Consider the following 26585-nt stretch of genomic DNA (forward strand, 5'->3'; position numbering starts at 1 on the left):
AGCTGTTGCGAGCCCCCCGCGGGTGGCTTGGCCAGCTGCTCCCCGAGGAGCAGCGGCGAGCTCCCGGTCCTCCATTTCGCCTGTCCCTGCTCCTTCGCTGCTCTCGCTGAAGATGGCGGCCAACGCCCTCCTCAGCCGTCAGTAAAAATGGCGGCTCCCCTCCCCTGCCAGGCGGATCTGGGAGCAGGTTGAGGCGGAAGCGGAAGTAACGTGCGCCCCCGTCCCGGCGGCGGCGGGCCAGCATTAGGAGGTGGAGGCGGTGGGGAGGGCCCCGCGAGTGGCGGGGCGGTTGCCGAGTAACGGTGGAAATTGTCTGGAGCTCTGTAAGTGACCGCGAGCCGCCCGCTGCCCCTGTGACCCGAGCTGGCCTCAGCGGCGGCTGTCACCCCTCGCCGTGCGGGGACAAGGTCTGCCTGGGGGCCGCGGGGCTCCGCGGGCCTGGCCTCGCGGGGCTTACAGGACAGCGCTGGCCTCCGAGCGGTGTGGAATGCGTGAGTCGCGTTTTAGGAGACGAAAACCTCGTATTTCTTGGACAGGCCTCACCAAATCGGTGAGCTTCGTGAGCCGCTGTCGGCGCTTGTAGTGAGAAAGAGATAGAGTTTGTTAGGGTAATGAAACCAACGTGATCTAAATTTAGTGGCATTCGTTGTGGTTTAGGGGTTTGGGTTTCTTGTTTTGTGGGGTTCTTTTTGTTGTTGATTTTTTGTTTGTTGGTGTTTTTTGTTTGGGTTTTGTTTTTTGAATGACTGGGTAAGAAGCTGTGACTTCTCACGTAGATGGGTGTACTGAGCATTTTGGTCACTTTCATGTAACTTTCCTTGCAGTTGCACGATGGCAGAAGCTACCGTCTCCCCCCTGAAGCACTTTGTGCTTGCTAAAAAAACTATCACTACCATTTTCGACCAGCTGCTGGACTATGTCACCGAGGGAGCAACTTTTGTAGAAGGTTAGCTTTCGTCTTAATCACAAATGTCTTCTCTGGTGCTTTGAATGTATTTTACAGTAGAACAGTGTACATCATGATATAGGCTGTTTGTGTAAACGTACACCTTCAGAAGCAGTCACATTTTTCATTTAACATTGATGGTTTGGGGTTTTTTTCCAGTTCAGGCCCGCAGGAATGCCTAGGGTTGTTACGTATATGAGAAGCTGACTGCATTGCTTGGCCTGGTAGCCAGTCTTCTTTCCATGAGGAAAGCTTAACAACTTCAGGGTTTTTAGTCCTGTTGTGTTTTATCTTTAGTACAAGAAAGGACAAACAGGTTCTCCCATTATTCAGCTGGAAAGTAGATCAACATGATGTAATGCAGAGAACCACTGGTTGATGTTTTACCAACATGTAGGCATGTGTGTCATCACATGGAGTTGGTTCATCCCCTCAGTGATCTCTACAGGGAGAAGATGGTCCAGCCTAGCTGCTCTGTCCTTGAGAGGTCCTGGTTTTCCTTTCTGAAGGAAGCAGGTGTTGCAGCGAGTGGAGCACAGCAGGCTGTGTTCACAGGGTTATCGAATCCAGCAATTAGATTGGTGATTAATCTGGAATGATGGCATGAGTGCTTTTGGTGGAGATGTCAGATGACAAAGACTAATATCAGTGTCCATAGTGGGGTTTTGTCTTGTTTTCTTATGATTGCATTATTAGAATTTGCATAGATCCTTATTGGCATGTGAAGTGGTGATAATCTGTGTCGGTATGTGATTACTTTTATGTTATTCTTTTTCTATGTGTAGCCACATACAGGAACCCAGAGCTTGAGCATGTAGCAACAGAAGACGAACTAGCAAAAATACAGGCGTATAAAAACAAGTTAGCAGTCATTGGTGAGGTGCTTTCACGGAGACACATGAAAGTGGCTTTTTTTGGCAGGTAATGAATGGAATTACCAGAACTTTCATTGTTTTAGTTGTTGTTTTTTTTCTTTCTTGTAGTGCCTAATGTCAATCTTTATAACTTAAATGCAGTGGAGTCAGTGCTTCTTCGTTTTCATCATTATTGGTGCTTGAAATGTAATACATAAAACCAAGTTCACTCTTATCTAATTGATACTGAACATTTCTTTGATGCCATCTTGCTTTGTGACTGTAGATTAATTATTTATCATTACATGCGTTCCCTTGATAAACTTTATAAAATAATCATCCTGTATAGATCAGTTGTTTGGCTTGGGAATGTCTGAGTTTGTCACCATCTTCTCCAGAATGGCTTTTTTTTTTAATGCAGTGGTTTTGTTTCATATCTTTGTTTTACTGAACTGTTACTGTTGTGTACCAACTGTCGTGGTTGTGTTTGATCACAAGTACTGAAAACCTAAACTTCAGCTTCCTTATGTGTCTGTATATAAGCAGCTGAAGAAAAATGGAGAGTTAAAGATGATTGCCTCATTGGTTCTGCTTTCCTGAATCAGTAATTAGGAAAAGTTCTAGTTCGCAGTTCTTGGTGGTATTACCACAAACCAATTGTCAAACCTTTAGGTAGCATATTTAGTTATGAGTGAATTAATTTCACTTTTGTTTTAGGTATATATATATATATATATATATATATAAAATACATGTACCTATCTAAATTATTTTCAGTATTAAAAAACTTTTCATTTTGGTCAGCTTGAGATCATCTCAGCTATTTTTTTTTAATTTGCAGCAGGAAGAAAGGGAGTTAAAAAGAAAGGTATTTGTTGTACTTGAAATGTATTACTATGTAAGAAGCATTCTGAAGAGATGCTGTCAGGTGTATAAACCCAGAGCACTTAGGTTTGATGTGTCTCTGCTTGCCTGTACTTTGTTTTGCATTTGAGTCTCATTTTAGTGGAAAAGTTGTAAATTTTCAGTAAGAAATTGTGGTAGGGCCCAAACGTTTCCAATAAATTTCTGCATTCCAAACACTGTGCCATTCTGTTCCTATATAATTTGGAAGGTGTTGGAAGATTATGAAAATCTGCCTTCCCAAATGTAAAGTCAGATACAAAATAGAGAAGTCCTTGTAAAAGACTAGTGCTTTCAAATGCTTTTATGTGCCTGGTTAGTCTGGGGTCTGTTAGTCCACTTTGCTTCAAGAAGACTGATTTTTCTGTGCTTAAATTTAAGCATGTGTTTGCATTTTTTTTTCCAGGAGTGTAAATCTTCAAGTTTTAGTTGTAAAAATTCTCTAAGAGTGTTGGAAAAAATGCATGGAACAGTGGTCTTAGCTTCATTTTGCTAAAAATAGTTCAGCTATTTAAAGAAAACCAATAAAAGGATCGAAGATAAGGAAATCAGTTATATCTTAGCTTTGATATTTCCCAAAGTTGAAAGTAGAATACATTTGCAAGCTGTGATGTGTGATAAGTTAGTTTTTCTAAGGGCAAAGGTTCAGAGCAAGGAAAAACAAATTCCACTCTTCCTCTGACATTTCAATAAATTTGTAAACTGTTGTACAGTGAGCACTGAACTTTTTCTAGAAATAGCTCAAAAATAGCTCAAAAGTCTCTGTAACTTCATACTATTATGTAATAGTTAAACTTTAGATATTTATGGGTGAGGGGTGAGGGTTACTGTGAGATAGGACGTTGCTGAGATTTCCCAAGGTCTTGCAGAATCTTGAGTTGCTGACCAGTTAATTTTAATCAACAGAGTTTTGGTTAACTTAGCTACCTCAGCCTTCTAAAAGAAGGGCAAGACTAAGTTCTGTAATTAAACAGCACGTGCATTAAAAGGATTATGCACAAGAAAAAAAAATAGAGGATTTTTTGCACATTGTTCCATGTCTTGCTCTAGAAATCTTCGTTCAGTTCAGATTAATATGCATTAAATTGTTCTGAATTGTCATTGCTGGCTGTGGTGAGAATTTACAGACAGCAGTGCTTTGAAACTTACCTGAAAGCAGTAGTACACTGACACTCCTTTCGTACCTCATCTCATGCCTAGAAGACTCCGTCAGAAGCAGCAGTTCCTTTCTGACTGGTAAAGATGAGGTGTTTCTCCAAAGGCACCTTAAGTTGCTGAGGTGGTAATTTCATGAACATTTTAAGGAGTTGCTGTTGATTGCCACCATAGAGGGTAGTCCTTTGTCATGCAGAGTTCTCCTGGCCTTCTCCCTCCAGCATCCCTGGAATTCCATTGGCTTTGCTGTGAGCAAGAGTGTGGAATTGTCTGGTCAGAACATAATTCTGCCCAAAATGTTACATATATTTTTGATTGGTCCTTTTCTCATGAATGCTCAGGCTGGCAAAGAGAAGAGGGGGACTGCCCCTGTGTGATTTAGTAATTGTTTTAAATTGATGTGAGGTATTTTTTTATGCTAGATGCTTTTTCTGGTGTAGCAGATTTGAGCCAGGATCTTTTTCAGATTCCTTACGCAGGTTGATGTTTACCAGATAAAGCATGTTTGCCAGTCCAGGTTGGGCTAGTTAAGCTAGTGTGTGTTAATGCAAATGAATATTGGTTTTCTTGGTTGGGTAGGCAATGTTGACAGATAAACTTTTCATTCACTCCCTATTGTTTTCTGACAAGCTGTGCTGTACTAACTTGAAGCTCTGTCACCCAAAACGGCTTGCAGTATGTGGGTCTGATGTAATTAATGGGGTGTATTCTGTTCAGGACAAAGGTATGTTTAATGCTACTGTACTGTGCTCAAAGTGCTTTGATTTTTTTATCCCTCTAGAACGAGCAGTGGGAAAAGTTCGGTTATTAATGCAATGCTGTGGGATAAGGTACTTCCTAGTGGGATTGGCCATACAACTAACTGCTTCCTCAGTGTGGAAGGGACAGATGGAGATAAGGCTTATCTTATGACAGAAGGATCAGATGAAAAGAAGAGTGTCAAGGTACATTTTTTTTTAATGATTAATGCTGATTTTCACAATAATTTTTTCGCAGTCATTAGCAATTTCAGGTCTAATAAACTACAGTGGTCTACTTTGCAATTTATCCTGGATATTTCAGAGAAAAAACTAATGCATGTCTCATTGTAGCACAGCTTATGTCGAGTGATTTATTTTTATAGAACTGAAAGTAAGTTCTTTTACTTGTTAAGGATTTGGAATGTGCTTCTCATTTGGCCTCATGGTGCTTAGCTGATTCAACTGTTCACATTGATGTGTTAAACCTCTAAGAGAAACTCATGATGGTGCTCAGTATCACACACTCTAGCCCAGTAGGGAATACCACTTGCTTCAAGGAAACTTATGAATTTCAAGGCACAACTTGTTCTTTAGATGCTGGTGAGTCTAAGAGCTTCTAAAAAAGTAACATCACGCATATTCACCATAAGGATATATGAATTCTCTTATTCTGTTCAAGAAAGATCCTGACCAGGTTTGCTTGAGAACTAAATTAGACTACTTTACAGAATTGTTTGTGTTTATGTTTGTCTTCTCTTTTTGTTCTTTATAGACAGTCAATCAGCTTGCTCATGCCCTTCATATGGATAAAGATTTGAAAGCTGGCTGTCTTGTCCATGTCTTCTGGCCCAAGTCAAAGTGTGCTCTGCTGAGAGATGATTTGGTTTTAGTGGACAGGTATTTTTTCTGTTTTAGTAAATGTTTTCTTAAATTAGTTATTATATTATTTAGAAGAGAGATTGATTTACTGTGTTTTGCAGGTTGTAGGTTGCAAAGTTATTGAAAGGCAGGCTTTATTAGAGAGGGAGAGATTACGGAGTTTGTTCTTTTGTTTATACTGCTGCCTGTGATTACCTGCTGATTTTGGCCTTGTAACAGTTGGAACAGACAAGTATCTTATGATTTAGTTTAATAAGGGACTACCTTTTGTCTAATGATACTTCTACCTTTGAAACAAACAGTATGGGAGTGTGAGTAGGGTTGATGCAACAGTAACCTCTTGTCCATCTGCTGTCTTTGAACACTTCACACTGATCATGTGATGTGTAGGCAATCTGGGCTTCATTTTTAAGAGCTTCTGATAAGACTTGCATTACCTACATACCAAACTAATCGGTGACCTTAAAATGTAATTGTGACTACATGGGCTGTGAGTGCCTCTGTGTTGGGCTACCATTTCTCAGAGTTTGTGTACTTGAAGAATTCTGAAAGCTGTTGCTTTGTCTATGTCAAATGCCTATATTCCTGGCCACTGAGGTATGACATGATTTGTCAATCAATATAGATTGAATCTGGGAGTAATTCACTTGAGTATGAGTGAATTTATAAGTATGATTATTCTCATATTCAGCATAACAGTACCCAGCGTGTATTGTGATAAATTGTAGTGAGTTTTTTGTTGCATCTCTGGTCTTGCACCTTTGAAATCACCAGGAGTTTGTTGTTGTTTTCTTGGGTGCAAACTCAGGTCCTGTGTTAGTCATAGAGAAAGCCAGTCTGAGCTGGTTGGTTTGAGGCACTACTGGACTTCTAAGGTTATGCACATGTGCTTTCTCCTTGGGGACATGTGTGTAGGACAAGTATGCTGGAAACCCAGAAGGGATCCTTGCATAGATATGATGCAAGGCATGATTTGATCTGCAAAGTCTCAGATGCTAAAGGTGAAATGTGAAAGGAAGGGAAAACAGTCTGGATTCTGAGAACAGGTACTTGGAAGGGTAGCGTCATCTTTTTACTGTTAAATAAAGAAAATTTGAACCAGCAATACTTGCAGAGTTGCAAACATTACTTAATCTCATATTCCACTTACATTTTAAAAAACCTGACAGCACTGTGGTTTTAAGTTCATTTTAGTTTCTTATGAAATCTGTACACAGCTTTGTAGCATTTCACTTTAAAGTAGGCCTTTATTAATGGAAAAAAACTTCATATGAACAGCTGTCATTTTTGATTGAAATCTAAAATGGGATATGGGGCACTGTTCTGTGAGACTGCTTGGATTTCTGATGGACTGCCTGTCACTTTTCTTGGCAGTTGTGGTCTGCCTACTTATTCAATAGAAACTGCATTTTTGAATAAGTAGATGGTCCAGTGAGCAAGTGACTGATAACTGTTAAAAATGGTAATTGGCTTTTGCTGTGTTTGCCTTAAGCTTGAGGTGTAGGCATCACCCTAAAGGTAAAAGCTGTGTATGTTCTTACAAGGCCCTGAGGCAATCCCACTCTATTTTTTTTTTTTTCAGTTAAAAATCAAATACTCCTTTTCTGTGTAAATATGAGTTTGTGGCTTTTTATTCTCAACAGCCCTGGCACAGATGTCACTACAGAACTGGACAGCTGGATTGACAAGTTCTGCTTAGATGCTGATGTGTTTGTCTTGGTTGCCAATTCTGAATCAACTCTCATGAACACGGTATGTTATGGAATGATTTCATGTTAGCTCTTCATTTAAGTATTCAGCAGTTTCACAGCTGAAATGATTTCTCTCAGGCCTTTACTGAAACTCTTGTGAATTTTGCACTGAAATGTTGTGAATAGCTCTCGAGGGTGGGAAGCAAGAAATGATGTATATCTCTCACAAGGGAAAGGAGAACCAAGTTTCTTACCAGTTTTGCTTATTCTGACTTAAGCATCGTATTTGTCCTTCCTATCTCAGTTTCTTTTTTGATAAATGGTTGATGCAGTGCTTGTCTTGCCTTACAGTTTGATTCTTGTCAGCTCAAGGCACTTGTATTATCAAAGAAATAAATTACAAAGTGTTTCGTGTCCAGAAGTTCAGGAAAATACACAACGTACGTGAAGGAAGTTAGAATTTGTGTCTTGTTCCTCATATGTTCTTGTCTCAGAAGAGAGCGAATTCCCTTAATGCACCTTCTGCTGAGGACAAGTGTTACTCGTTCCCCTCATTGGATGGTATTTCTAAAGAAAATGCTAGCAATAAGCATTCATGTTGCATGGTTCTGTGCAACTTGGAGAGCTGAAGACATGTTAACACCTTTATTCTAAGACTCTTGTATACCTTGCAGCCTAGATATTGTATAACTTGTAGAAGGAGAGATTGCAAGGTGACCAAAGGGGTGACCAAAGGAGCTGTTATGATACTCAAAATACAAAGCCAGAGATTTGGTTTAATTTTGTAGTGATCTTCAGTTTTCAGTAAACTAAGTATTGCGAATGCAGACAATGTCAATATCAGGTTTCCAAATTATTGGTACTGTGACTGCCAAAATGTAGTATAATGCTACTGAGAAATATCTTGAAGACTTTTTTTGAGCCTACTGTAGACAAAATTCTCTGATTGTTCGGAGCATAGTTCTGACATAGTCTGAACTTTCTAATTATTGAGGTAATTTTTAATACAATAGAGAACTGAATGTACAAAGACAGTATTTCCTTGCGTTCTAGCAAATGACAATAGTTTGGTAGATATGAGAAGAATGAATTTAAAAACATTACGTTCCATCTTCTGAGCCTAATCATCAAAGATTATGATACAAAATAGATGTAATTTAGAAGGGGGGGGGGGAAATTCGGACAACATCCAAGGTAAAGAGAGAGGATTTGGCACAGCTCTTTCTTTATCTTCTCCATTATGTCACATGAGGCACACTTTGAGATTTTTAGTAAGAGTATAGAGGTTGCTTGTACTGTGTGTGTACCATAGTTGGCTTGGGGTTTTTCAATCAAAAAAGGGAAGAAGAAAAAAAGATTGGGTTTCAGTGAACATCTCATTACTATATAAACACAGAAACAACAGAGACTTCTGTGCCAGATTTCAGTTTGGTTTAATGAAGTGAAGAAATTAAATTTGGTTTAATTTGGTTTAATGAATTGGCAAAAAGGCCAAATTTTATTTGGGCTTCTCATTTGCTGAGGAAAAATAACCATTAAAACCAATCTGACCAAGATAATAAATGTATAGCCTATTTGTCTTTCCAACATATCTGCTGGAAGATTCTGTTGATTTTGTATTTGTCTGATCCTAAACACCCAGTCACAGACGTCCTCCTCTGCTTTTTAATGAGGTTTTTGGCTAGCCTTTATTCCTTGTCAGGCATGGCTGGAAGCTGCTAAATAGAAAAAGGTTAGTCTTGCAATTTGTTTCAAGCATTAAAGTCTTGCTGAGGATTTTTGGTTGCTGTGCTTATAAATTCTCAGTTAATACTGAGCACCTTGTAATATCTGGAAACACCAGTGTCCAGGGTGCATATTAGAGGGAAAGGAGGTGCATCTTAGTTGTGATTGAGGCTTTGGCTAAGTAAACGGCTCTCTTACTTTTTCTTTTATTTAATTTTTCAGTCTGGTAGATACACATGAAATTGCCTTTAACAATTATGTAACTGCTTTAAAGCATTTCTGTTTTGCTTTCCATTGTGGCAAATGGTAATTTCTTTCTTCATCTACACAAGCTTGTCCTTCAGGTAAAGCATATGGTAACTATGTTCTCATCCTCCTTAGGCATTATTTTTACCTCTTACCATAACAGGTCTGAGAATACTTGGCAGCTTCTTCATGGCAGCTGCTACACAAGCACAGTTTTTTTGCAGAAACACGATTTTTGTAATATTCCCGCATAAATTCTCTTCAAAGTTCTTATTTCTGCAGCAGTCATCTTGTTTACACATGCTTACTCCCTGGATGATGGAAACCATGTATCTCCAGGAATGTGCCCACAATATGTGGTGGTGTCCTGGTGCAGATTTCAAACACCTTATGGCAGCCCAGGGATCTCTTCTGTTTCAGCTTTGCTGAGCAGAGATTCACTCCATCATGACTTACCCACTATGACTATGAAAACAGCAACGATGGGTGTTAGGTACTGGCAAAGGACCTAAGTACATTTTTCAGGCCCATGCCTTCTTATTTTTAAAATGAAAACATTCAGCAGTGACTTTTCTTTCTGTGGCTTAAGCCATACGTTTGTGTATAGGCAATGTAACTTGTCTGTAGCTCAAGCTGTCATCACCTAGTTGAAGGATACAATTAGAGGGTGTTTTTCAGGATATAGAATCCAGGTTTAACAGAGTGACCAGGAGTACTTTTGTACTTTTGAGATAGGGAAGACTTCACAGTTTTAGCCAGGCATCTTATTTTTAAAAGGAAATGAATCTCATCTTGTGTGTTCGTTTCCCGTTTCTCTCTTCCCCAATAATATTTTGAGTGTCACAGAATTGCAACAACTTTCCTACAGGACTAGAAGTATCAAAGGAGATGAAGTTCTGTGAGGGGAAAAAAAAAGGCAAAACAGTGAATAACATGATAGATTTATAGAAAAGAAGACTTTATTTTCCAGTGTTTTCTAAACTGTTTTCTTAACTTGTATTTGTAGCTACTTTTAGAGAAGTTTCTTTGACTTTAGCACTGGTGTCAGTCTTAAGACATTTAATGGTTATCATGAGCCCTTTTTTTTGTGTTAGATGTATGTGGAGTTTAATACTAATTAATTATTAACCTTTTAAAAAACTGCAATAAGTTCAGAATCCCTTACAAAAGATTACGTGACTCTTGTTTGGATGTCTGGGGAGTTTTCTGTTTGTGCTTTAATTCTTAGGAAAAGCATTTTTTCCATAAAGTGAATGAACGACTTTCCAAGCCAAACATCTTCATCTTGAATAACAGATGGGATGCCTCTGCATCAGAACCAGAATACATGGAAGATGTGAGTGATTTGATGGCTCTTGTTTGGGTTGATTTAAAAAAATCCAACATAGATATATATATATATATATATATATATATATATGTATATATAAAGAAAAGGTTCCCACATGCATAAAGACATGCTAAATTGCCTACATAATACAGTTACTAATATGAAAACACCAGCTTTGTTTTATTAATAAAAGGATAAGTTATTTGGTCAGAAAATGGAAATCATTTAGTCCTTGTTCAGAGCAAAATGCAACCTGCAATTCAAACATTCAAACTCCAATATATGCAGGCAGGTAATACAGTGGAAGCTTGTTTAGAAACTTTTTCCTCCATAGTTAAGCTTGTTTTAAGTTTTCTTTGAATTATTAATTTCTGTAATGGTAATGCAGCCTGAGGGTTCAGATTATGCATGTATACATTGCAGAGAGTAGCTGGCAAAGTACAGTGTTAGATGGTAACAGTTTGGTGTGCTCTTCAGATCTTTCCAGCAGCAGCTGGCTTGCAGAGGTGGTTATTTCTCTGTACATGGGGAATGACTGGTTACCCCAGTGACTTACTGACATTTCTGACTTCCTTTCTTCTACCACTGTCAGAAACATATTGTTGCTTCCAGCTCTGTTTAAATGGTTAAAAGCTGCATCAGTAAGATTAGAAGGCATCTGCTATCTAAGGGGTTGTTCAGTATCTGTTTCTGACTCTGATGTTCTGATTTGATGATGACTCAGTTTTTGCCTTGTTCTCACTAGCTTTTTACCTTTTCCATAGGTGCGCAGGCAGCACATGGAGCGCTGTCTGACTTTCCTAGTTGATGAGCTCAAAGTTATTGATCCTGTAGAAGCAAGGAATCGCATCTTTTTTGTTTCTGCAAAAGAAGTTCTGAGTGCCAGGAGACAGAAGGCCCAAGGAATGCCAGAGGGTGGTGTGTGGGAACTCTTGTTTTCCTCAAATACAGAAAAATATCATAAAACCTGATAAACAAAAATATTTAAGGTACAGTCACTGCTGTGACTATTGCTCTTTCCGTTATGGTCTGTTATATTTTACAGGTGCAGCACTTGCCGAAGGATTTCAAACAAGATTCCAGGAATTTCAACATTTTGAGCAGATATTTGAGGTATTTATGATGGGCTTTTCAGACTGCCTGTTTTTTAATGCAAAGGTATCTTCTGCTTCGCTTCATTTTACTGAACATTACCCATGTTAGCAAGTGGAGAAGCATAAGGTATTCAAACCATCTGACAGCTTTGCCTTATCTGTAGGTTCTGTACATCTCCTCACCTTGAGTAGCGAGTAGTTGTTGGAAAGAAGTATTGCTCTGTGAGGAAAGGGACCAAAACTCTTATCTCTTGTTTTGAGATCTCTGTAGTAGTATAGTCTATATAAAAAGAGCTGATGCTCTTAGAAAGGTGTGTATCGCTTATAACCATGAGCTGGTGAGATGTTTTCTCTACAATAAGCCTTGTTTTGTTCTGAAGTTGTAGCCTTGCAATCAATCACTGTAATTCAGGACACCACTAGTAAGAAATTCTCTTTCACCAATGTAAATCCAAATACTTACTTGCATTTTAAAAGCCAGAGTTCTGAAATTATCACCATTATCTACTGCTTAGTTCTGATGCTCTGAACATTAATACTGGTTTTGCATCCTTCTTGTAAGTATTCCATCCTTCAGCCTCAGTTTAGCTGTATCCATAGATGGAGTGTAGAGTTTCTTCAGAAGTAGGACTGGCTAGACAGTGAGTGATTTCTTTGTGACAGAATCCATTTGCCTTGCTGAATTCATAACTCTAAAGCTGTTCTTGCATATCTTAAGGAGGCATCTTGGGTATGCCTTCATGGTTTTGTGTGGTATGGATCAGCATATCTCATGGCACCATGAACCTGAATGCAGTGACTGTAGTTTGCATACAGTAGATGCTCTGGATGGCTCTTGCATGCCAGAACTGGTAACTCCTTCTTTTGTTTATTTTGAAAAATTAAAGTGCCTTTGAAAAGTATTTCTTCTCACATCACAATAAACCCATTTGATTTTAGCAAAACCAAGTTATCTACAATGTGTGTAGATCAAAAAGGTGTTAAAATGATAGCGTTATTCAGTCCTGCATAAGCAAGAAAATGTCAACCTGAAGTTTTAATTTATTTCTTATCCACACTCTTAAGATAGGTGACTGAATTGTTGAAATGATTGGTTCATAATACTGACAGGGCCTGAGCTCATGAGGCATGAAATCTGTTGCTTGTGCCACAAGTTGTAGCCAAACATGCATTGTTGCTTGTAACTTCTGTCCTTGAATTACAGTGAGAAATTTTCAACCACTAGGAAGGAAGTGGAAATTCAACTACCAAATCAGTTACTGTTAACATTTTGCCATGTGCCGTACCCAAAGCTTTTTTGACAAAATCTTTTATAATTACAGTTGAGCACTCAACAGTTAGGACATTTTACGATTAAGATGGATGTATGAATTAATAAATGATGTGATGCTGTGAGTGCTCAGCACGTGTGTAAATCAGATGTCACAGTCTTAAGTTGAGAAACATCCTCCATGAGATCACAACCTCATGACAAGTTTATTTGGCTGAGTCTGGGATAAAAAACCATTCTGTGATAGCATGGTAAGGCCTTAAAACAACTTTTTTCTTCTTTCACATTACGTGTTTCATTTGCTGCACACCTTCTGACAGTAAGAGCTGGTTCTGTAATGCTTTTCCCTGCTCAGCCATGTTTCATCCTGAAATCACAATGAAGGGTTTTGAATACAAGTGTGATCACATCACTTAAAGAGAATAACAGTGTGCTAAATTAAGATTGCCAAACCAACTTAAACATTGAGTGTCTGGTGTCACAACCTCTTTCAGTTTCATGTTTTGTGGGCAATTTACAAAGTTATAATGACATTTTATTTGCTTTTAAAGAGAGGCTGATACTTAAGTCGCTCATCAGGTCTGACATCTTCAGATCTAATAGTCAGAGTACTGTCATTTGAGCTGATAAAGCAGCTATCATCAACATACTGTTGTCATTAGTTGTGTTTAGCAGCACTAGGCTATGCCACCTCATTTACTAATGAAGAATATCATACATCAGGTAGAATTTTCTGTATTCATTCTGGGAACAAAATTCTGCTTGATACTGTGCTTTATGCACTGCTGCCTAAATTCAGATGCTGTATTGACATGAGTACAGCCTAAGAACTTCTGACTCAAGGACTTTGCATTTGCTCTGTTTCCTGACAGAGGAGCTGCAGGTCCCACAACCCTTGCATTACACTCCAGTCTGTGAAAAGGAAGGGATGAGAGCACAGATGCTTATCTGTCTTCATCAAACACTTCCCAGCCGCAGTCTGTGTCTTGCCTTTAGCTTCTAGTCTCTGTTCAGGTTCTGACCTTCCAAACATCTCCTGCGCCCTTTTTGCATCCACATGTTCCATGTTCCCACTGGCTATATCTGCTGGTTTTGCTCCTCCTAGATTTTCACCCTGCATGTATCTTCATTAAAATTGGATAGCTTCTTCCTCTTTTCCACATGGACTGAGAAGAGGAACTGTTACTTCTCCAATACTTCCACATTACTGATTTTAGTTCCCTGATGGGAAAGCTTGTTCATTCAGGATTGACAGGAGCTCATGTAGCTAGAATCTTAAAAGTCTAGAAACAACTCATCAGTGTTAGTTCTGAAAAATTTGGACCATTCTGAAAGGTTTGTAACTACAGTTATGTAGACTTTTCTGTGAGAGATATAAGCATGTTTTTTTGCAAAGCACAGGGTGGTTAAAGTTATGAAAAGAAAAACTGGCCCAGGCATTACTAGAAATGCAAGCCGTGGTAAAATTATGATTTTGGAAATAAATGTAGTAGCCTTTAAAAGCAATGTTACTGTGTCTGTCAGCTGTGTTAAAGGAAGAAAGACAGTCTTAAAGCAAAGGGTTGAATTCAAGTCTGAATTTTTATATTGTGGAATAACAGTAATCTGTGTATCTTTCTTCTGAAATTTTACAGTGAGATACAAAGAAATATCAAAACAGCAAAGTACACTGCCTGCTCAGTGTACTGTGTGCAGTAATCCTTAGTGGTTATTCTATGTAAAACCAAACTTCACTATGTCACAGGTTGTAGTGTTTCCCAAGCTTGTTCAAAAAGCTAGTAACAGAAATGGTGTGGGGAGGAGTGGAGGAGGAAGGCAGGGTAGAATAATAATTCTGGCTGTAAAATAGAGTGAAGAATGGAGTGAATTAGTACGCTACTGCAGAGTCCTTCCCTAACACTGCACAGGAATGTAAATAAGCAGTGTGTTTAAAGACTGTCTTGATATACCGGAAGTGGGTTGGAAGGCACCTGGTTTTGGTTATGCTGCTAAAACATACCTTTTCTCTTTGTTTTGGTAAATACTTACTTGACAGCAAAATTGCTGCTGTCCCATTCTTATCTTTCCCAGTCATTTAACTAACCTTTGTGTTTTTCCTAGTGCTCTAACTTGGATTTTCTGATTGTGTTGTGAGTGACTGTCATCCTTTTATCTACCGCATACTAATGTTGGGAAGACTCTTTCCTCCATGACACATAGTCTAGCTCTTACAATGTGCTGATATTTATGAAACTCTGGCCTTTCATTGCTGATTTCTAGATCTGCTTCATCGAGGAACAGAGATTATAATTTATACTTTTTTATTATTATGATTTTTGTAATTTATACTTTTTTATTATGATGATTTTGTTTTGATCTATTATTTTTAGATAGCTGAAATTTGTTATTACAGAGAATGATAAGGTCATAGGCAAGTCTTTTAAAAGCAACCTAAACCTATTTGGGCTAGGAAAGATTCATCCATAGACTGAGAACAATTTAAAAACTGCAAAAGATCTGGTATAAGAAAACTTAACTGCTTGCTTTCTTCTCCTCAACCACAGAAGACAAGGCTACTTTTTGGTGACCTAGTGCAGGCCTTAATTTATGGCTTACTACAACTGATTTGCTTTTGTCCAAATTGATCAGTTTTATGTCTTTTCAGTTAGTGTCCTGTAGGTAAATTGGTGAATAATATTCAAGATGGAAAATTGATTAGAAATTGTATCTTTAGAGCATTGTCAACTGATTTTAATCCTTCTTATTGCTAATTGTATGTTCCTAGATGATCAGTGTTGACATGAGCATGTCAAATTTTGTCAACACAACTGCTTCTTGAAACTAAGAGCGTGTATTGCAACGAAGAAAACTCAAGGCAGGCAATCTTACCCACATTCATATTAGATGTTTATAGTTCCCAAGAGTTAGTTTGGAAAATTCTCTGAAGAGCTAGATTTATCTTGCTTGTTCATCTGAGTTTTCTTTTTTCTTTACGTTATTAATTTATTTTGAAAGACTAAAAACCTATGCACATTACTGTGAATGAACACAAAGGTACAAATTTGCTGCTATAGACTCATTTGAGATTTCAGTTCTGTTGTCATTTAATTTCTGTAAACTTTTTCCCTTTTATTTCCCATTGGTTTAAGTTCATAGTAAAATTAGCAGTGTGCGCTTTCTGACAGTGAAATTCCTGAACATGTTGACATGGAATTGCAGTAATGTGTTGTGGCTTGGGCCCCTCGCAGGAGTGTATCTCGCAGTCAGCCGTGAAAACCAAGTTTGAACAGCACACTATCAGAGCTAAACAGATAATAGATACTGTGAAAAACATTATGGACGCCATAAACGTAGCAGCAGCAGAGAAAAGGTAGGTTGGATGGAGGGCTGCTTGGCTTTGGTTTATCCAGATCCTCTGAGGAACCTTTTCTGTGCTGGTGATTTTCTTGGGCTATTATGGACTTTAAAACTCACTTTCCTCACTTGGTAAGAAACAGAGAATTTCTCTGGTGTGTCAGTCTTACTGCTGTTCACTTGCACCACACAGTCTTGTGCTTGGTCTATGATGCTTGTGGTAGGGATTTTGGTATACTTTGTTACTCTTCATTACTGACTTACAGAGGCAGTCTGTAGGTTTTTCAGACACTTTTAAAAAATATTTAAAATATTAAGGGTTTTTTAGCTGTGTCTGGCATTTCAGAAGTGATGCTTGTGTCTGCTTTAATGAAGGTATTTGTTAACAGTAACACTGAGAAAATAAATGGGAGGATGTAGACACTTAATTTGCAAGTGTTTAGAGTACTGCTAACTGCTGAGAAGGGCCCAGGCTAACATAGGCTTGGCCTCTGGCCCTTTCCAGGTTGTATCGTTAAATATCTCTATTCTCTCTTTGCTCATGTAATCCTTTTAGTGCTAATGATAGCAGCTCATCTATTCTGTTCTTTGAGGCTTGCATATGTATGGGGTTTTTTTCCTCACTTTTGTGGCTGCCTCTTGTCTCTGTTGTATACAGTGAACTTGCTGTCATGTTTAATCTTCTCCGTCTCCTTTCTATGTCTGTTAAAACTAGTGTGTCTTTATGTTTCAGCAGACTCCACTGTGCCTGTCAAACACACTCATCTTCCTGAATGTCAGCTTTTGCAAATGGTGTTTACATACTGACTTGTCTCACATTGTCAGATCCTATGAAAACATACTGTGCAATGACTGAAAATATTACTCTACTTTTTTCTGCCAGTTGACCTGCTAAAACCTGTGTAGTGACCCTTCTTAATCTGAATCACTGTTTGATGTTTCTGCTGGCCCTTCAAGACATAACTGTTTTAGACTGTAAGCAATTTTTACATAAATGGTAGGTCAAGGACTTCTGAAGAGAGCTGTTTGTGACAAGGTTGGTTTCTACCACCTCCCCTTTGCTTGGCAGGGTCATCAGACCCATGTCACTATTAGAGAATAGCTGAGTGGTGCTGGTGAGCAGCAGTAGGATAGTTTGATTAGATTTATCCTTTTATTTTTAAATCAGGATAGGTGACGTACGAAAGGCTTCTGATTCCTCACAGCTTTTTGAGTTGTAACTATGTACAGTGGTAACAATCCCAAATGCAAATGCTGGTTTTTGTAAATACATCAAAAAACAGTAATTTGGCTTATGTACAATCAGTGCAGCCTTTAACTGCACCTGTACATTTAATACCTGTATTGCAGTCATTCTAAAGTAGTGCCTCTGCTTTGTTCAGCCTGTGTCACCTTCAATTCTTTTTGGCTGCTCAGTAAACTCAGTAAAACCATTGGCTATGTGGTCCATGGCTGATGATGGGGCTTGTTTCATTGCTGGGAGAGCAGCGGCTGGTAATGGTGATTTCCTTTTTGCTATGTTAGAGTCCAGTCAATGGAAGAGCGAGAAGATCAGAAGGATAGACTGGACTTTGTTCGAAACCAGCTGAACATTTTGACAGAAGATACTAAGGAAAAAATCAAACGTGTTACTGCGGAAGTAGAAAATAAAGTAAGTAACAACAGTGCAAGCAATCTCTTTAGATTCAAGCGTTGTCCCTTCTGGAAGGCAGCTTCTGTAGGTGCACATCCATCTCATGAAGTAACGTTTTTGAAACGTCTGATATGTTACTTTGCCAATATTAAGAAAAAAAGAATAAAACTACCTTAAAATGACAATCCTTCTTGACTGTCAGGTAATGGTATCATTCCTTGTAACAGTTAATGCAGTTGTTTGATTTCACTCTGTCTGGAAAATGTAGGAGAAATATTTCATGTGTTTACTGCATTCTTCCAGGTCTCTTCTGCCATGACTGATGAGATTTGCAGACTTTCAGTTTTAGTTGATGAATTTTATTCAGATTTTCACCCTTCTCCTCAAGTACTGAAGCTGTATAAGACAGTAAGTTTTCTTCCATGTTTCAAGCCAGGCTCCTTCTCTTTCCTTGAATTTCTACTGCTGTGTTTTTACAATTTGCATAGCATTTTATGTGACACTTTAAGCATAGCAGTTTTTTTACTTTCTGACATATGCATATCTTTACCTAAAACTAGAAAAGGTTGAAAGTATTTTCTGCTTTGTTTTATGACAGAAATCAGGTTTTGTTTCAACCACCATTTTTACCAGAGTGGTTACTGAAACTGACACCCTGATCCATAGTCTTCACTTCTAGTAAATAAAGACCTTACATAAACAATTTTCACTGATGTAAAAATGAAACGAGCTTGCAAATACCCAACACTTTTTTTTTGGGGGGGGGTAATTTTTAAGGAAAAAAAATAAAAATTAAACCTTTGTAGATTCCTCAACCTCAGTGTTTTAAAGGAGCATACATGCACCTTTGCTGCTAATGAATGACTGCTATAACTTACACCTGCTTCAGCCTTGTTGATCAGCTCTATACTGCTGTGTTTTCAGGCCAGTCTGTGGTGTCCTCTGTGGTGTGTTCTCTGCAAAATGCCCAGAGAAGACGCCCATGGGAATTGAAGGGATCCATTTGTCTTTGTGCAGAGCAATGAAATTGGCTCTCATCAAACAGTGACAGTAGAGGCTTTGCAGGGCAGTATAGCAATGGTACACTTTTTAGTGTCATGGTTTACTCAAAATACAGCCTTTTCCATATGCCTTTAATAATTACAGTCCTAGAGAAATCTTTCCTGTGTCACTTAAGTTTTCATTCATAGTGTGTGGTTTAAGAGCATGGTATTTCCATGGTAACATGCTGTTCTTCCCACTGTAAATAACAACACCTAGTGTTTAACATATCTCTGCTCTGTATAATATAATTGATGAGTTAAATATAAATTGATGAGCATATATTCTTTATAAAACTTCAGGAACTGAACAAACATATAGAAGATGGTTTGGGAAGGAACCTGGCTGATCGTTGCTCCAATGAAGTCAATGAGTCAATGCATCAGTCACAGCAGGAGATGATTGGTAAGATGAGGGAGGAAGAATGTTAAGACTTTTTGTTTATAGAATCATAGATTAGTTTGGGCTGGAAGGGACCTTTAAAGGTCATCTAGTCCATGCTGCCCTGCAGTGAACAGGTACATCTTCAACTAGATCAGATTGCCCAGAACCCCATCCAGCCTGACCTTGATTGTCTCCAGGCATCCACCACCTCTATGGGCAACCTGTGCCAGTATTTTACCACCCTCACTGTAAAAAATTTCTTCTTGCATCCAGCCTGAATCTCCCCTCTTTTAGTTTAAAACCATCATCCCTCATCCTGTTGCAATAAGCCCTGATTAAAAGTCTCTCTCCATCGTTTGCCCTTTTAAGAACTGAAAGGCCACAATAAGGTCTCTCTAGAGTCTTTTCTTCTCTGGGCTGAGGAGAAGAAAAAAATTGTTTTCATTGTTTAGAGTAAGACAATTTAAGGAAACTTGCTTTTAAAATATTTTTCTTTCTGGTAGTGGTTTGCCATTATAAAATGATAAAGGGAAAACCATCCTAGACCAAGACTGGTGTCTGTCCAGCTTAGTATCCTGTCTCTGCAGTGAACCAGTAGCAGATGCCTGGGGAGATGAACCAGGGTAAATACAGCAATCCATCCTCAATTCAGGGAGCTCTGAGCCAAGATTCTGCATCTGGATTAATGGCTTAAGGGAGTAGTAATGGACCTTTCCTCTTGCAACTTGTCTAATCCTTTTATAAACCCATTTAAACTTTGGCTTCCACAACAGATACATGAAATACACTAGTTAGATAATGTTTCTGCAGTATATAATCCTCTCCCTGGGTCTCTCCAGATTCTGAGTGCAAAACAGGATAGTTTCATAAAGTATTTGTAACACTCCCTTTTGTTATTATTATTTTTTAAATAGGCAGTAATTTTCTTGCATATCCATCTGTTGTGGTCTGTTGCTGGTAATAAAAGCTTGAGCAAGATTCTTACACAATAATGTAGCCTTTTCTGTGTGGCACTGCTGGATAAACCAACTTTTTCTTAGTCCATCCTTGTCTTTGACTTTCAGTTACTTTGACCATTTTTTCCAGAGGTGCTTCCTCTGAGTTGATTTTGTGTGACTGTTTTATTTTATCAGGGTAATGAATTGCCTATTCTGTTAGGATCAGTACTGCTAAAATGCCCAATCAGTTCACGTTCTGGTAGTTGACAAAACCGGTCTGCAGTGCAAGGATGTTACTTGTGAATACGCTGTGAAGCTTTCCATACTAACTCACCTTTACTGTTTGGTTTTATTTCTAGAAAATCTGAAACCGTTGTTGCCTTCTGGTGCTCAGAATCAGCTCCACTTGTTAGTTCCTTGCAGGAAGTTTGACCTTAGCTATGATCTAAACTGCCATAGTCTGTGTGCAGATTTTCAAGAGGATATCATGTTCCACTTTTCCTTGGGATGGACTTCACTTGTAAACCGTTTTGTGGGTGCTAAACAAGCTCAGAAAGTACTGTTGGGACTAGCAGATCCAAACTTACAAGTGAGTGCTTCAGAGGTTAGGCTGTCATTAAGTGCTTTATTGTACCTTGATGAGAATATATTGGGTTTTGCTCTATTTGCCTATATTATTTACATTACGTGCTCTCTGCTACTTTCCACTAGTCCCTTTGTGTGAAACATTTTTGGTGAGGATTATTTTTATTGGATTATATTCAGGGTTAGAATGGGAAAAAAAAAAACTTTCCTAAACTTTCTGCAGCTGTTACCTGAGTTTTCTTTTTCTTTGGATTGAACCCTTTTGGGTAACCTTTTTATTTGTAACTTCTGGATCCTTATGGCAGGGACAGTCCTGTGCAGAACCCTTATTCTGTCCCAGTCCCCACTGGACAAGGAACTGTCAAAACCTCCACTGCTTCTCACGAGCGTTGTTCATGTTTCTGTGCTGAAGTTTCCTTTCAGTAAATCAATCCCTGAATATATGAAAATAAAACCAATCTGCTCTGTAGTTCCTTAATGCTTTTTACTCAGGCTGCCATATTCCACTCTTCTAGATCCCTCGTCCTTTAGCTACCACCCCGTCTACTGCCAGCCTTCCTGCCATGACTCCAGAGAATGTATCACAGGATGATTTTATGGTTCCTTTGGTAATGAGTTTAGCTTCACTGACATCACGGACCTCTATGAGCATCATCGTTGTTGGCGGAGTGGCAAGTAGTATTAGCAACATTCACTGTACTAGAAGTGATGGCAACGATTAAGCTGATCTTTCCTGTTTTGGGTGCAACATAAAACATGTAATGGATTTAATAACAATGGGCTGGATGAGTGCTTGTAATATGCTGTTACCTGCAATGAGGTTGTAGTGAGAAAATTGGTCTTATTATTCTGAAGATAGTTGGACATATTCTCTATGCCATATGTCTGGGCTCAGCTTCTGAATTGAAGGATGATTTGGTGGTACCTAATTCAGTTTGGATTTAGGGGAAGCTTTGCTTTCTCCTTCATGGAAAAGCAGCAAGGCTTCTGTAACCTGAATGTTCTCCATGCCACTGGGGTACCAGCTCTTCTGAATACAGCTGCAATAATAATACGGAAATAATACTTTTTTTTTAAACTAATGTGGTGAAATGGCTGTGAAGAGGATTTTTAAAATAGTGGGAATTAGATTTTATTCTGCATGGCAATTTACTTAAGCTAATGAAGATTCCTCTCTTTCAGATTTGGAGAACAGTAGGCTGGAAATTCATCTCTCTTTCCCTAAGTATGTATGGGTTGTTATATCTTTATGAGAGACTCACTTGGACCACTAAAGCAAAAGAGAGAGCCTTTAAACAGCAGTTTGTAAACTATGCTACTGAAAAGCTGCAGATGATCGTCAGTCTCACAAGTGCTAATTGCAGCCATCAGGTGCAACAGTAAGTACCATGCTGGTGTTTCATCCCTGTCAATGCTGTACTGTCCTGGAGTAGAAACTGGCTGTATGTGATGTGGGAAGGCAGCTTTAGTGTCCCTTGGCATTTATCGTAAGGGATTTTTAAGAGTTTGAAATTACCACCTGGAAAGGTCAATAGTCTTTGTGTGTGTGTACATGCAGTGTGAGAGTTGGTCTTAAGTTGCAGACTCTCTGTGCAGCACCTTACTGTGAACATGTGAGTTGGCTCAGATCTAGGGGGGAGGCTGAACTGCCTCTGCTTATAGATGCTTATAGATGAGCATTGAGTCACTTCAGTGGTAAGCATTTGTTCTGCCTCAGGAATTGATAGGGTGAGATCTACATAGCCAGTCCTGGCCATTCAGCACTGTGGAAGAGAAACTCAACAGCCTTTCTGAACAGTTCCATTTTTTTTGTGTCTATCTTTCCCAAATAGTTTTTCACCTGTCTCTGCAAAGTAACATCTGGGTGACTGTGTCCTCAGCCTCTCCTGCTGAAACTGCTTGTTTTGATTAAATTCTTATTTCAGAAAATTAGGCCTGCTAAATGAGACCTCTAACCCCCAGGGTGCAGAACACCTCTCCTGTGTAGCCCAGGGAATACTTTACTAATACAGAGTTCAGCTTCTGCAGAGGAAGGAGAATCATCCCCGTGTCCAGCAGCCGTGTGTCTCTGTGAGGACATGGAAGAGCTGGACTCAAACCAGTGCTCCAGTGAGGTGAAGTAGAAAGGAGAGGACATGTCTCCTCTTCTGTGCGAGAGCCTGCTTGCTGGCTCAGTGTGATAACTGGTTGTTTTCCCTTTGTGTAAGGAGGAGTCTTGGGACTCAGGTTGGGACCACACGGCTGAGGAGGCAGCTAGGACCTCACCCTGCAAAGTGCCCATATTCCCAGTGTTCAGGGCACTTGGTGTGGCACAGTGCTCTTGAAGGGGCACTCAGCTGCTCCAGCATGTGCAGCTGCCAAAGTCCCCATCTTGGGCTTGTACCTGTTAATGATCAGTGGAAAGTGGCCAGATACGATGTGGGCATAGGCGTTTTGCATGTTTAAGGTTTCTTTTTGAATTTAAAAAAATACACAATTTTCCTGCTTTCTGCTATTCTGTAGTCCCTTTAACAGCAGGAGTCTTAAGATTGTTGTGTCCTACTGCACACTGCAATGCCATCAGATTTAAAAAGCTTCATTTAATTTCTTAAGATTTTTATTTCGTACCACAGACTTCTGTAAATCATGGTTACAACCTTGCTTTCCCTTTAGGGAAATGGCCACTACCTTTGCTCGGCTCTGTCAGCAGGTGGATATTACGCAGAAAAACCTGGAAGAAGAAATTGCTAGGCTTTCCAAAGAAATAGATCAGCTGGAGAGCATACAGAGCAGCTCCAAGCAGCTGAGGTAAGTCTGGTCGTGACTGGCCATGAGCAGATTCCCAGCCCTGCCGATGTAAGTAGAATTAGTGCTTGCTGTTAGTTCAGGTTGAAATGAGGTAGGTGCAGGTGCAGCAGGGTCCACAGTGATGCCTGTTTCCTTTAGTTATAACTGAACAGCTCTGGTTAGATTAAATCAATGTAGGCTTCTACCTAGGTGAATGAGCAAAGCTCCCAGACTGTTCTTCTGTAGCTTGTTTTTGTCTGTATTGTATGGGAGAGATGAGTTTCTCATATTAACCTTCTTGAGCAACCTGGTCTAGTGGGCGCTGCCCCTGCCCCTTGCAGAGGGTTGGAACTCAATGATCTTTAAGGTCTCTTCTAACCTAGACCATTCTATGGTTCTGTAGGTAAGTTAATTCTGCCCAAAGAACCTTCTCCATAGAACACAAGAGAGCTGCATTGTACCCCATTCAGTACAATACTGTTTTCCAGTACCAGTAGTAGGTATTTAGACAGAAGAAAAACTTCCAGCAATTGGTAGTTTAGGTTCTTAAGAGTCAGCTTCAGCCCTAGGTCTCATGTTCTTTTCTTCCTGCTGTAAGCCTGCCCTGGCCAGGGGCTGTCTCTTGGCCTCAGTCATTCCAGACCACCATCGGATGAAGCCCAGCCCTATGGTGCACCCCTGTGACATGGCCTGCGTGAGGGACCCTCTGCCTCTTTCCGATTGCAAACCTCTCCAAAGGTGAAGGTGGAAAAGAAAGGCCAGAACTGGGGAAGTCCCACGTGGGCCTGGCCCAGCCTTTGGGGAGGAGGACATGTGGAGCAGGCTGCTGGCAGCCCTCTGCTGCCAGGCCAGGCCCCATGCTCATGAGGTCCCAGGCTCTGACCAGGCAGCACATTTAGGTTTTCTGTGGGTTTCAGGAATAGAGGAGCAGAAATTAAGCACTGATGCTGGTTACTGCATTGAAGTAAAGCCACTGCTTTTGTTTGTTTTGCAGGAATAAAGCCATTCACCTTGAGAATGAACTAGATGGCTTCACCAAACACTTTCTTCAAAAGAGCAAATAAAACATTGTTGCCAACTTTCCCAGTGATCCTTTTTTAGGACAAGGTAGAATTTTTACAAATGACGCTTCTCCTCCATGGAGTCACATGAAATGATTTCTATTTTAATGTTCCTTTCATTACATTTGTTAATTATTCTAAAAGGTTGATGGTAAATCAGACTGAAGAGCAGTGGTTCTCGAGTGTCATGTTTTGCAGATATGGGGTTAAAAAGTATCTTAAACACTAAATTTCTTGGGGCACTTGACAATAAAAACACAAATCCTTACTGGTTTCCATTAGTACTTAGCAGTGGCAAGTCTCGCTTCCTGGCATCCAGGAGTTTATGCAGGGAGAGAGAGCTTATCACGGTTACCACTGTCTCCTAGTTTGGGTTGTTTAGGAATTACCTGGGGATAAAGTATGCTGCTTTTTCATGAGTGTGTTTAAGGATGCAATATACAAACTCTAGCATGGAGCATGTTTTGAAAGGAAGTGAAATTGTGTTGGGCAGCAGTTCTCTCCTGCAAATGCAAGTGAAAACTGATAGTAAAGCACAGAGCCTTCACTAATGAAATGCAGTAGGCTCTAGTTTCCCTTCTGGATAACACATTTAGACAAGATGGCATTGCTTAAGTAAAAATAAACCTATTTCAACAAGTCTGTCTTGCAGCTGGTGAAGCAGTGAAATGGTCATTTGCACATGAGAGCGTAGCTTGGGGGGAGCTGCAGGTACCTGTTGATGCCACCCAACTTGTGCCCAGGCAAAGAGAACTTGTTGAGCAGGTGTTTTATGTTGGGGGAGGAAGCTGGGGGTGTGGGCCTTGACCTTGAGTTCCTGCTGCTGGATTAACGGTGCAGGAAGTGGCGGGGTTGGAGAGTTTGTACTTATGCACCATCCTGCACAGTTCCTTGGTTGTGCTGTAGCCCAGCTCTCTCCTGGGTGAGACACAAGGCAGGCGGGCTGCAGTGTCCACCTTTGCTCATGCCCAGCAATACAAAGCCTCTTTAAAACAAAAAAGCACATTTTTGCTGTTGCATCTGCACTCAATATTTTCTAACTAGACTTTTTAAAATAACTTATTTTAAGAGAGAAAGCCTTTTCAGAATATTTATATATTTTTATGCAACTGTTAATGTGACTAAATGAAATTTAACTTTAAACTCAAAATGTAGGGATTTGCTGTTTTCCAGTAAATAAGGGCTATCTTAAGGAAACAGATTTAAAATTTAATGCTAGGGACAGGTTGTTGTTGGCAGGCAAAGCACACCCCTTTCACCACGCTCTATCTTGCTGTTTGTGTCTGACTGTGCTAGCACAAGCGTGGCTCTCCTGGAACTGTCAGTAGCAGCAAGGGTGAGGAGCCTCCAGGCTTTCAACAGAAACTGAACTACAGCACTGAATGACAGCTCAGCCTTGTTGTGTGTAAGGTTACAGTGTGTTAACGCTCTTTTCCTGGAGCTTTTGATGAATGTTGTATGAAGATAAAACTTGACATGCATGTGTTCTGTAGAGTTATTTATTAAAAACAGTACTACCCCTTTGCTGTAGTCAGTTATTTGGCAGCTGTATCCAAGGTGAAAACCCACACTGTACATACCCATAACCATACTGCTGAGGCTGAGCTAAAAAAGCTGTTTCCTGCAGCCAGCTGGGCATTCCACACAGCTTACTGCCCACTTCAGTGTTATGGAGGAAAGCAGTACTGATACGGAGGAGGGCTGTGACAGTGCCTGCCCCTGATGGGAGTGTGGTGTAGTTAGCAGGGATTCTAACACCAAGGATGAATGAGTGTTATAAACCCTGGGTTTATTTCCAGTCTGGGATTGGTGGGTAACTTCCAGCTCACCTCACTGGAGCATAAACATGCCTCCCCCCTTCCTCAGGCAGAACACACACAAGGACCTTCTGCTCTGGGGAAGAAAAAAACCATCTCAGTTATCATCTGTCCTGAGGGCATTTACTTGCACAGCATGTTGCTGTTGCCATTGTGGATGCACAAGCATCAGCTTGGCTCACTGTGCCCAGGTA

The 26585-nt window shown here is 39.8% G+C and overlaps 1 protein-coding gene across 3 annotated transcripts; it reads left to right on the forward strand.

Moving 5' to 3' along the window:
- MFN1 (mitofusin 1) lies at positions 1 to 26097 on the forward strand. Of its 3 annotated transcripts, none has more exons than XM_031047082.2 (18): positions 1 to 323; positions 825 to 946; positions 1732 to 1867; positions 4640 to 4802; positions 5371 to 5495; positions 7121 to 7229; positions 10368 to 10475; positions 11234 to 11387; positions 11515 to 11582; positions 16061 to 16182; positions 17691 to 17817; positions 18103 to 18207; positions 19143 to 19245; positions 20522 to 20751; positions 21263 to 21418; positions 21930 to 22126; positions 23400 to 23534; positions 24508 to 26097. In XM_031047082.2, exons 2-18 carry the CDS (start codon positions 832 to 834, stop codon positions 24575 to 24577), a joined length of 2223 nt encoding a protein of 740 aa, XP_030902942.1. In that variant the 5' UTR covers positions 1 to 323; positions 825 to 831; the 3' UTR covers positions 24578 to 26097. The 3 variants fall into 3 exon arrangements, with proteins under 3 accessions (XP_030902942.1, XP_030902941.1, XP_030902943.1); XM_031047081.1 differs by lacking the exon at positions 1 to 323 and adding an exon at positions 336 to 550; XM_031047083.1 differs by lacking the exon at positions 1 to 323 and adding an exon at positions 337 to 491.
- Positions 26098 to 26585: the final 488 nt, after the last annotated feature.

This window comes from Melopsittacus undulatus, chromosome 6, assembly GCF_012275295.1.
Source record: "Melopsittacus undulatus isolate bMelUnd1 chromosome 6, bMelUnd1.mat.Z, whole genome shotgun sequence".
Taxonomy (NCBI): Eukaryota; Metazoa; Chordata; class Aves; order Psittaciformes; family Psittaculidae; genus Melopsittacus; species Melopsittacus undulatus.

Coding starts and splice junctions, on each gene's coding strand:
- MFN1 (XM_031047082.2), top strand. CDS start 832: ATGGCAGAAGCTACCGTCTCCCCCCTGAAGCACTTTGTGCTTGCTAAA. Junction 947..1,731: donor GGGAGCAACTTTTGTAGAAG/GTTAGCTTTCGT, acceptor TTCTATGTGTAG/CCACATACAGGAACCCAGAG. Junction 21,419..21,929: donor TCATCGTTGTTGGCGGAGTG/GCAAGTAGTATT, acceptor CCTCTCTTTCAG/ATTTGGAGAACAGTAGGCTG.